The sequence below is a fragment of the Tubulanus polymorphus genome, chromosome 2, assembly GCF_964204645.1.
Source record: "Tubulanus polymorphus chromosome 2, tnTubPoly1.2, whole genome shotgun sequence".
Lineage (NCBI taxonomy): Eukaryota > Metazoa > Nemertea > Palaeonemertea > Tubulaniformes > Tubulanidae > Tubulanus > Tubulanus polymorphus.
This window is the reverse complement of record NC_134026.1, coordinates 30,452,663-30,463,414: the sequence shown is the minus strand read 5'-3', so window position 1 is coordinate 30,463,414 and position 10,752 is coordinate 30,452,663. Positions and strand designations below refer to the sequence as shown.

At 35.7% G+C, this 10,752-nt stretch overlaps 2 protein-coding genes across 3 annotated transcripts; one reads left to right on the top strand and one right to left on the bottom strand.

Annotated features, from left to right (window-relative positions):
• Positions 1-974: 974 nt before the first annotated feature.
• Positions 975-3,614, bottom strand: LOC141899438 (dynein regulatory complex protein 10-like). The gene is made up of 4 exons (XM_074785745.1): positions 2,558-3,614; positions 1,846-2,079; positions 1,485-1,556; positions 975-1,400 (listed from the first exon to the last, which is right to left on the bottom strand). Exons 1-4 carry the CDS (start codon positions 3,416-3,418, stop codon positions 1,113-1,115), a joined length of 1,455 nt encoding a protein of 484 aa, XP_074641846.1. The 5' UTR covers positions 3,419-3,614; the 3' UTR covers positions 975-1,112.
• Positions 3,615-3,910: 296 nt separating this feature from the next.
• LOC141898870 (two pore calcium channel protein 1-like) lies at positions 3,911-10,644 on the top strand. Of its 2 annotated transcripts, XM_074785009.1 has the most exons (25): positions 3,911-4,025; positions 4,498-4,823; positions 5,087-5,200; positions 5,592-5,722; positions 5,814-5,902; positions 6,150-6,184; positions 6,258-6,316; positions 6,399-6,498; positions 6,581-6,697; positions 6,782-6,845; positions 6,915-7,024; positions 7,112-7,181; positions 7,265-7,309; positions 7,398-7,454; positions 7,534-7,596; positions 7,682-7,754; positions 7,924-8,028; positions 8,108-8,269; positions 8,352-8,449; positions 8,725-8,771; positions 8,849-8,917; positions 9,239-9,329; positions 9,407-9,528; positions 10,005-10,082; positions 10,199-10,644. In XM_074785009.1, the coding sequence occupies exons 1-25, from the start codon at positions 3,935-3,937 to the stop codon at positions 10,328-10,330; spliced, it is 2,448 nt and encodes an 815-aa protein (XP_074641110.1). In that variant the 5' UTR covers positions 3,911-3,934; the 3' UTR covers positions 10,331-10,644. The 2 variants fall into 2 exon arrangements, with proteins under 2 accessions (XP_074641110.1, XP_074641111.1); XM_074785010.1 differs by lacking the exons at positions 3,911-4,025; positions 4,498-4,823; positions 5,087-5,200 and adding an exon at positions 5,425-5,454.
• Positions 10,645-10,752: the final 108 nt, after the last annotated feature.

The window sequence follows — 10,752 nt, the reverse complement described above, 5'->3', positions numbered from 1 at the left end:
AGTCCGCTGGGATATTTAAATGAATTTAGCTAATGATCTTATCACGTTTATGAGTAATTTGATTTGACAATGATGAACTGAATGTGAAAGGTCCATAATGACTGCACACAATCGCGTTTATTCCACTAATTTTCCATTAGTGAAAAATTGCGTCAAATAATTGATGCATTTCGAGGGCATCAATTCAGATGATTAATTAGTGGCAGCAACCATTCTGAGTGTATGAATGAAAAACCAACAGCACCAGTTCATGACTGTAAATTAATTAATACATTTCCAACCCTTCTTCAGACATCATTCAGTCGAAACATTAATCTGAAATTTGACACCACATTCGCAGTCATCAATGCAATCTCAACAACGGATTAGTAACACTGGCCATAATTCCTGTTATTTGCGAAATACTAACCGAAATATCTATCTAACACAAAACATACTTCAGAATCATGAACTGCCCTTGGAAATTATTGGTAACTGCCTGATAAATTGTTATGATTACATTGGCAATCAGTGATCAGTCACCAAACCTGACCGATCTAACTTCAACTAACTGGTCACCACACTAACCAGACAAGCTTCCAAACAGAAGTTAGCACCGGAGTCCTGTGGTCTAGTGGTTAGCACTATGGCTTTTCAAGTCATAGGTCTGTGGTTCAAATCCCAGCTAGTATCGGGGTTAGCACTATGGCTTTTCAAGTCATAGGTCTGTGGTTCAAATCCCAGCTAGTATCGGGGTGAGCAATATGGATCGCCAGGACTGCAAGCCGTCCATGTTTTGGTGAATTACTTGAGTTGACAATCAATATTTTTCCAAAATAATTCTTCTTTCGAACCTTTTCCACGTTTGAGTTTTTCCTTTTTTGAATGAAAAATTGGGGTCTGCGTTTTGTGAAATGAAAGAGCAAAACACAGAAAATATGGATATATTGTAACTTCTGAATTAATTCGTATTTATTTCATTTAAACAATACATGTAGTTTTTTCCATTCAAAGCACCAATAATTTCAACAATTTTGTTACTATTTTGTACAAATTTCCAAAACTTATCCAACAAGTATAGATTACATCAACATTAATGATTATTTGCTGAAGGCTTTCACCTAGTGCAATGTCTACTTCTTCTTTCCCTTTTTGCCCTTTCCTTTGCCCCCTTTCCCTTTCTTTTTCTTGCCCTTAAGAGCCTTTCTAACTTTAAACGATCTCCAGAAAGCTTGAACAACCGTTGCAGCTTGAATCATCAACTGCATTTCACGTTCGGCTTCTTCTCGTTTTTCCTGAGCGATTCTTCTCTCTTCCATTATCTGATTGTATTCTTCTTCTAGGGTTTTAAAACGCTCTTCTAATTCGTGCAGTTGTTTCTTTTCTTCCGTATAAATGGCGTCAACTCTTTCAATTTCATCCTAAAATTCAATCAAAATTCATAAAAGAATAAATCTCAGCAATAGAATAGAAGAACAGCAATCTATTTCTCATCAATTATTTACCTGTCTTTCTCCCATGTCTTGATCGAATTTTTGAATCCAGTTTTCAACCTCAGTTTCAATCTTATATTTTCTCTGAAAGTATTACAAACAAATTGATAATTAGTGCTTACGTTTAGAGACCATATAGATGGAACATGGATCTAGTTCCACAGTTCTCTTTAAAGATTTGACACAGAGTCTGTAAATGACTGTGAAACTGGGAATGGGGGGCATTGGCGATTCTGAAGTCCAAAATCTTAAATCTCATCCCAAGTTGGTAGGCTGACTATAGAACTAAGATGGTGTTACCTTGGTCTCGGTGGAGGGGGTTAGACTAGTCCTAAGTCTAAGACATGATTATTAAACTGGGTCCTGATCTTACCTTTCTAAGTTCTGATTCATTTTCTCTGTGTTCACTGATCAGATTCTGTAATTGTGTTTTTAGTTGTGTATTATCTGCCGTCATTTTCTGTCTCTTTCCTTCGCTGGATTTTATGTCGGAACTTTCTTGTTTTTCGGCTTCAGATTTCGTGCGGCGAATGTGTTCTTCGGAAAACTTCTCAATTTGATGCAGATCAGCTTGTAATTTCCTGATCACATCATTGCGTTTATGAATCTGAAATGATCGCATTTATTTTGTGAGAATGTGAAACAGTTAACATTAAACATGAAGATAAGTGGGACTTTGTAGGTAAGATAATGAATTACAAGTTTTTGCTAATAGTGCATAGTTTCAGGTTACATATGAAGCCACTCTAGTAGTGAAAGCTTGTAATCTCAATAAAACTGGTCACAAGAAGCCAATGACTATCCAGTTGACTCGAATCTCATGGGACTCATGGATAATCTTTCTCCGAGGTAAGCAAATTCTGGGGCGATCAATGAGCAGTCATTACATGAATGGTGTAAACATTTTGTCCGGTGAGCACATGAAGATCTGAGACAATCAGCTCCATGACAAACAGAGTCTGGGGTACGTGATAATCTGAGGCAATCAGCTCCATGATAAACAGAGTCTGGGGTACGTGATAATCTGAGGCAATCAACTCCTCAGCAAGCCTGCAGTCTACTGAGAAAATGTGTCAATTGTTTACCTCTTGATCTTTGTCGGCTAAAGCAGAATTCAGTTCTGCTTCTAATTTCTCGATTAATACAGAACTCTGTCTTTCTTGTTGCGTTATCATCGTAAGGTACTGCATTTTCTCTTGTGCCTCGAGAGGAGTAGTCAATAGACGTCCCATCATTATATCTTTCATTTCACCCAGAGCGTGAAGCAGATTTCGAACGGTTCTCGGTCGATGCGTGAACTCATTTTTAACGGCGGTCAGAGCTGCTGGATTATTAGCGAATCCACGCAGGATACTACGCACCGAAAAGTTTATTTGCTCCGCTAGAAATTGTTGCGTTCTGTCGAGGTTTTCTATCTGGCTACCGGTGCTCGACGCTGCTGATCCGCTTCGAACAGTCGATGTTTCGCTCTCTTTATGACTGACTCCACTCACCGCTGACATCGTACTCGGTTTACTGCGAGGACGCGTGTAAAAATCTTCTTCAAAATCGTATGGTTCATCGTCCTCCGGCGCCGGAGTATCTCGAAGTTTTTCGAGTTTTTGCGTCACCTCGTCGAAGCTGTCTTTCATTATTTTATGCTCTTTCAAATATCCGGTTAACTCGCTGCCGAACACGATACTGAATCGATCGACCTGTTCGGTTATTTGCGGTAAAATCGTCAATAATTCGATTCGTTTCATCGTGTCTTCGAGCACGGCGATGACTCTCTGTGATTCCACCGATGAGAGCTTCTTACGCGCCGGTTCCAACGCTCGCAACGGATCCATTTTAAACTTCTCTTTCTTGTTTAAATTGTTGGCATTCCTGGGAACATTACTAGACACAAAACCGCGGTTTGGCATCTTCATTTGTAAAGTCTCCATTTGTGCAACTTCAGTAGCCATGTTGTTCAAGAAATGGTGATTTTTAAATCAACAATTATTATGATGATCGTTCAAATCGATGTCAAACTTCGATATTCAATTTTTTTACACTAAAAAAACCTTTTCCGTATATTGCGTCCAGATGATATAATGTTTTGATTCTTGTATTTCTTTAGGCCTAAATATTCAACTTTCTAATCAACTGTTTAGTTTCACTTCCTGGTTTGTGTCAATATGCCTGATCACGTCATCTCAATAACAATGGAGTCATACACTAGCAACAAATAGTCCCACAAAACATCACATTTCTATCTTAAAATTGTACCGTAAAATACATTTTGATAATAATTAAGAATCTAATAACTTAATGATTATACAATTATAAGAGGTAAATCGTTTTTTCTCTAAACTAATCACCCTACAAGACGTAGTAAATCGCCTCTTAGAAACCGGTTGAAGCAACATTGACCTTTATAAACTTGCGTTAATCTGTTTCTCAAGGTCGTCGCGGTATATAATCCAATTCAATTCAATAACATGGATGACACTTGTGGATTGGATAATCCTAATTTCGATGCTCAAAATGATGAATTAGATGATGATTTAAGCGATGACAGGTCGAGAGCTGGTGAGAGAGAGATAGAGAGATTAAGATGCGACATTAATTATTATCTATATTATTCATTTCATATTATTCGTTTACTAAACGATGCAATTTAAAAACCCTTACCCTACTTCACTCACTGGGGCTAGGGGCCTATATAAAACACAGGGACTTGTCACAATTGATAGTGAATGAATAAAACCAATATCAATGACCAGATCCACTATACAGTTGCAGGGATACTGGTACCCCCATCATTGGTCTCATCCATTATCAATCGTGACAAATCCCTGTGATATAAAATTTAACCCATTCTGAATACCCCACGATTTTACACGACTATAGGTCGCAGACACGTCATATACACAATTGTTATTGGACCACTCATCTCTGGGCCCCACTCAGATCATTTGAATTCTGTACGTTTATTAGTAGTAGTAGCAGTAGTAGTATCTGTCTCGGTGCTTGGTGATATTGTACTATGTTTTATATCCAGTTTCAGCGTTTGATGTTGCGAACAGAGTTGGCAATATCGCCGCTGATATCCCGACGAGTCTGGAGAATTTAACAATAGATGGAACAGTGCAATATTCACGAGTACGAACTGTACAATGGGAACTCAATTATAAAGAGGCCGCTATCTATTTAGAGGAAGGTGAAGCGAATGATAAATTCACAAATCATCCGCGAAGTCAAGAAGCGCTACCCGCGTATTTCCTCGCGCACAATAGATTTTTCTATTTGTCAGAATTATGTTCGTCGTTGTTGTTATTGGCTCTGACAATGTTTGAACCTCCGGCTGTAGTTAAAATACCAAACGCAGTAAGAAGCATTTTATTCAGTCATACGTAGCTGTTCTTGAAAATTGTTGTTTTTAAAGATCATTAGCGCATTAAAAAATTAAATTCAAAATTCAAGATATTCTCGTATTGAAGGTGTAATTGGATTTAATATGCATTGCTTTCTAGTTTAACACTTCAATAGGTTAACAGAATTGTATCAAACTGATAGAAATTTCAAAAATTAATCTGCCAATCATGTTTAATTGAAACCACGTACGATGAATTCAATTTTTTATATTTTAGGCTCACGCTTCATTAGAAATGTTATGTTTGTTTGTGATGTTTGTTGAGCTTGTATTGAAACTCAGGTGGCTCGGCTGGAAAACATTTGTGAAACATCCTCGCACAATGTTCAAGGTTTATATACGACTTGATACCATAGATGAAAAAAATTCAAAAGATTATTGAGAAAATATTTTATGCATCCAAAAAAACTTTTAATTATTAGCGTAGTCTATATTTTGTTGGTTGTAAGCTGGCTTTTGACATAATTTCACTCAGATTTTGGAGTACATACATCAAATATGACCAGTAAAACGTTGTTTTTAAATTCATTTTCAACTTTATTGAAGGATTGTCAAAGCGTCTAAGCTGAATCAGAGCAAAGTGAAGTATGTTGTATTCAAAAACTAACTATCCCAGAAACCATGTTACAGACATTACAATATAGACTGACCATGGAGAATAAACTCATAATGAAATACGGCGTTGTAGAAATTCAGCTGAATGTTATAACTATATTTCATAGGCCAGTGCTATTGCTGTTATGGTAGTCGAAGCTTTAGTAATTCTAATCAGAAGAACCAGTCATATTCGAGTCACGCGAACAATTCGTCCTTTGTTTTTTCTCGACTGTCATTACAGTTCAAGCGTTAGGAGGTCAGAACTCGATTCAAACTCATAAACAAATTCTAGTCTACCATTCGTGAAATTGTTACTCACTCAATTCGATGTGATTGTTATTTTGAAGGTTTATGAGGCAACTCGTACAATCGCTGAAACCAGTATTTCAGATGTTGGCTCTGTTGATATTTTTCATGATTATATTCTCGATTTTAGGTGAGTTAAAAGGGAAAACACTTTGCAAGTGAATCATTGATGAAGCGCTGTCTTTGTGTTGTAATGATGATACAAGATTAAATCTCACAATAGAAACGGAAAAAGAGTCTGAAATGTTTTCTTGAGCTAATATTACCAGTAGTTGAAATGAAGAATGAAACAAATTTACTAAAGTTCTCTATATAAAATTTTCCATATAAAATATGAACATATTCATCTATGACATGGTGTACTTTCTCTATTGTAGGTTTCTATTTATTCCACACTATTGAAAGTGATTCAGTGAGTACCGATATCTTCTACTTTAATCAGTGATGATGATGATGCTTTAATTCTATAATTCTTATCATTCTAGTATTTTGATACAATTTGGACAAGTTTTATCAGTTTATTCGTACTGCTGACTACAGCTAAGTAAATATCAGTATTCTCATTCTCTGAACCGATGACTGTGTTAGATTAAGTTTATGAAGTATTTATTTGATGTTTATTTCAGTTACCCCGATGTAATGATGCCTGCTTATAACAACAGTCGTTGGTCTTGTATATTCTTCATTATTTACCTCGCAGTTGAATTATACTTCGTTATGAATTTGGTGAGTCTTTCGAGAGATTCGAACAAACTTCGTTTGTCATCTTTGAAAAAATATTATTTTGCATGTAATTATTATTTATCAGGTATTAGCAGTTGTTTATGAGAGTTTTACTAGATTTGAGAAAGCAAAGTTGAAGAAATTGTTTCTACACAAACGTCAGGCATGTCAATACGCATTTAGTTTACTCGTCAGTAAACGGGTTCGTATTATTTTCATCTCTGAATTATCAATTTCGACTAAGTATTCTGTCTGACTAAAGCGCTCTGTTTTACTTCTATTTCAGCATCCAAAACAGATTTCAATCAGACATTTTCAAGGATTACTGAAATTCTATAAACCGAGAAAAAGTAAGTACACACATCTAAAATCTATAACCAAGCATGATATATGATATTATGGTATTTTTCTTTTTACAGAAAAAACCGATGTTTATTTGATGTTTAAAACATTGAATCGAAGCAAAACTGGACTTTTAACGTTTGAAGAATTTTGCGAAATTTATGATATAACAAGACTCAATTGGAAGGTATATACATTATTTATACATGTTATTCAATGATATTTGAAAAACTGTATGTTTTAATGACTATGATATTGTGTGGTTTGATTACAGAAATGCCCTGTTGCCGGTCCTTCTATCTGGTCTGCTAATTTTCGACGTCCCCTTGATAAATTTTTCCGAGGTATACAGTATTTTCTGAACCGTCGACTTTTTAAACCGTATTAGAATTTGAAACACTTATTCATTTCAATATTCATTTTGCAGGTGTACATTGGTTTGTCTCCTTGAAAGCATTTGATTTTGTGATATGTAAGTTTTAAAAAGCTTTAGCATTTTTTTTTTCGTGAAGCATTTACTGACTAGGAATCATAAATTCGATACTGGTACTGTTTTTCAGCTGGTGTGATCTTGGCCAATTTTATATTTTTACTGGCAGAAACAGTAGAAATATCTTGTGAGTAAATACTGTGATAAATGTTTATTGAAGCACAAAGGAAACTTAAATTATTTCACACTATTTGTTTCTATTTTAGTGGATAAATCAGTAACTGAGGATCAATTTTACCTCACCTGGTACAATGTAACATTTGTCAGCGGTACGTTAAACAATCTGTTCGATGAAGCTTTAAAAATACGGTAGATCAACACTTTACACAATGTTGAATATTTCTATTGTTTCAGTATATCTCGTTGAATTGATTTTGAAGCTACTCGGATTAGGACCGCATGAATATTTTGCTGATAATTGGAATACGTAAGAAGCTGGACTCGGGTTCCATACTTCTCGGTTGCCTCCAGAGTTGAAATATTGGAAATGAACTAATTTTAACTTTAAGAGTCAAAGAAATAACTGTGGAACTGAATCGTGATTTTGAAATTGAGAAATCTCTGATCACTGATGGTAATCTCTATTCTGATTGTAGTTTTGATTTTGTTGTCACCCTGTCCGGTGTATGCGGTCTTGTTTTACAAGTATTCATTCATGGATTTGCGTTTATTATCCTACTGAGATTATTCCGTTTGCTGCGGTGAGTTGAAACAATCCATAATTCTTTGAATCTCTTCATTCAATTGAACTTTACGCGTGTTTTTTTCATTATTTTGCAGATTGTTTAAAGTCAGTCAAACATTCCGAGATGTTTTGGGCACGTTGTATATTTTGATGTCTCGTTTGTTCAGTTTATCGGTTGCGATACTAATGACTTATTATATATTTGCTATAATTGGTATCGAGATCTTCCACAAGTTTGATATGAGAGATTGTTGTGTGTGAGTTGTAATCACTGAAACCGGTTTGAACTCTTATCGATCTGAAGGATTTAAAACTGAAAATGAAATGTTTCTATTTCAGAAATTCCAGTGTCGAACAGTACTATGTTTATTATAATGGATCTATCAATCAAGGCTATTATTATTTGAATGATTTCCACAATATTCTCGCAGCTGGAGGTATGCATAGTATTTAGCATATAGTAGACTCTGCTCTCTGGAGGAAGCGTTGGGGGTGGCTGTAAAACATTTCACATACCCGGTAGTTGAGAATCAGGGTAGTGTTGGAATCACTCGGTAGCATTGGGACTGCTTTAAATATTTCAATAAGTTGAAAATCAGGGAAATAGAAGATAAATTTCAACAGGCGTAAGGCAGAGTATTGTATACCAACATATCTGACCAATCACACTTCGCTATCAGTAACTAGTTCATTGTCTTGCTTTGTATTTTAGTGACTTTATTTGAGTTAACAGTAGTGAATAATTGGTTTATAATCATGGTAAGTGTCTATAGATTGTATTGTACGAGTTGAAATGAATGATTCAGTTTTGCTGAAATGTAGTCTATATTTTTCAGGAAGGTTATGCCTACGTATGTTCAGAATGGTCACGTATATATTTCATGGTGTTCTATTTGAATATGATGGTAAATTAATGATAGTCATTTCTCAGTGTTATAACTCAAGATGATAAGTCAAACCCACCTTGAAAAGACCGAAAGTTTTAGGAAAAATTTATCAAAAAACTCAAAACTTTCGATTTTCGGCTTAAACCTGTTTTCAAGGAAGGGATTTCCTTGAATTTCATTTCTTTGTGATGGTTTTCAAGTGGAAACTGAAACATAAGAGTTTTCGATGTTTTAAAACTTTTTGGTTGTTTCATTGCTATCGGTTTGATACTCTATTGTTTATTTCTATCTCTTCAACTCTAAATGATATAGTTGTATATTGTGTTTGTTTTCTGTCAGGTCGTTATGAATGTTATCGTTGCATTTCTACTGGAGGCATTTTTGTTTCGTATTCAATATCGACGTCACATGAGTTGTCAGGATATCGACGGTAAATTCAACCGATATTTTCACTGAAATCTCTAGAAACTCCTCTCAATTTTTGAACGTTTTGAGAAACTATTTCAGAACATGCAAAAATAATGATCGATGTTCAACTAGCGTCGACAGAGTTGGCAGTTATACAGTCACCATCAGTGATACTAAACAGTTACTATCTGATGAATATGCAGCTGAATTTAGCAGCTACAGTAAGTTTATCTTATAGTCCTCCTAATGTCTATTTCAACCTGACTTGAGAGCACTCCGGGTGGCCTAGCTCAGTCGGTTTTGGTGGTACATACCTGATAGAACCAGAAAGTACTGGCAGTCGACCTTAATCATCAGTTTTTAATACATTTGAAACTGTATTGGCAGGTTGAAATAGACATTAGATACCCTCGCAACTAATGCTGAATATTCTTATATCTGTTTACCTGGGGTTCAATATCACAGATCCGAACATTAAACTGCACTTGCAACGGACCTGATAACCACCGATTATCGCACGTGTGAAGAAATGTTAATTTGATAATGACCCGTCCTTTACCCAGTCATGAAGTGGTAGCATCCACTGTGATCTACAACGCTCTACAAGTGCAACCAACACATAAGTTGGTGAAACCCAACCCTACGCTACTGCCGCGGAATTCACATGCTGCCTGCAACTGTATTTCTATAAATGTAGGAAGGTGTTTGGTACCGCGGGGAAAGAATGAGAAGTAAAGAAGATTTCAGTTTGCGCATGTACGCTGAAGAGGTCAAGGTCAGTGTTTTGTAAACTCGATTAGTCGTCGTAGTTGATCATTACATTGATGACTTATCAGTGATGACTTGAATGAGTTTTACTGTATGTTAACACGAGTCACTTTTATCCCTCAGGAATGGATTGAAGAAGAGCAGCGAAGATCGTCTGGCAGGACTACTGTATCAGAGTTAGATGAATTTCACACGTCTGTAGATCGTCTGAACATCAATGAGGAACAATCGAATTCTGCAGTTAATCTCACCTAACTCAGACTCTGAATTTTGCTGAACTTGGGACTAATTTAACCAGTTCCCCTTTATCTGAGACAAGGATTACAGTGTAACTACGTGACAACGAACTTCACGGGACCAGGAATATGTTTGTTATAATTGATAGTTCGTTATATCTAGTTAGTATGATATTACAGTGTATTACAATTGTCCTAATTATTCAATCTCTTGCACATGTGTAATTTGTCTATGCTAAGTATCTTAATAATGTGATTTATTAAATGTTATATCATTTGCCATTAAGTTAATTGTATATTATTCAGTATTACAATGAAATGTATCCGAGGTGCTTCATGATCAATAAACAATCAATTAACATATCGATTGATGTCTTTACTTAACTCATTGGAAGGTTTCATGAAGTTCAGCAAAAAGCGATCTATTGAACTTCCCAAATT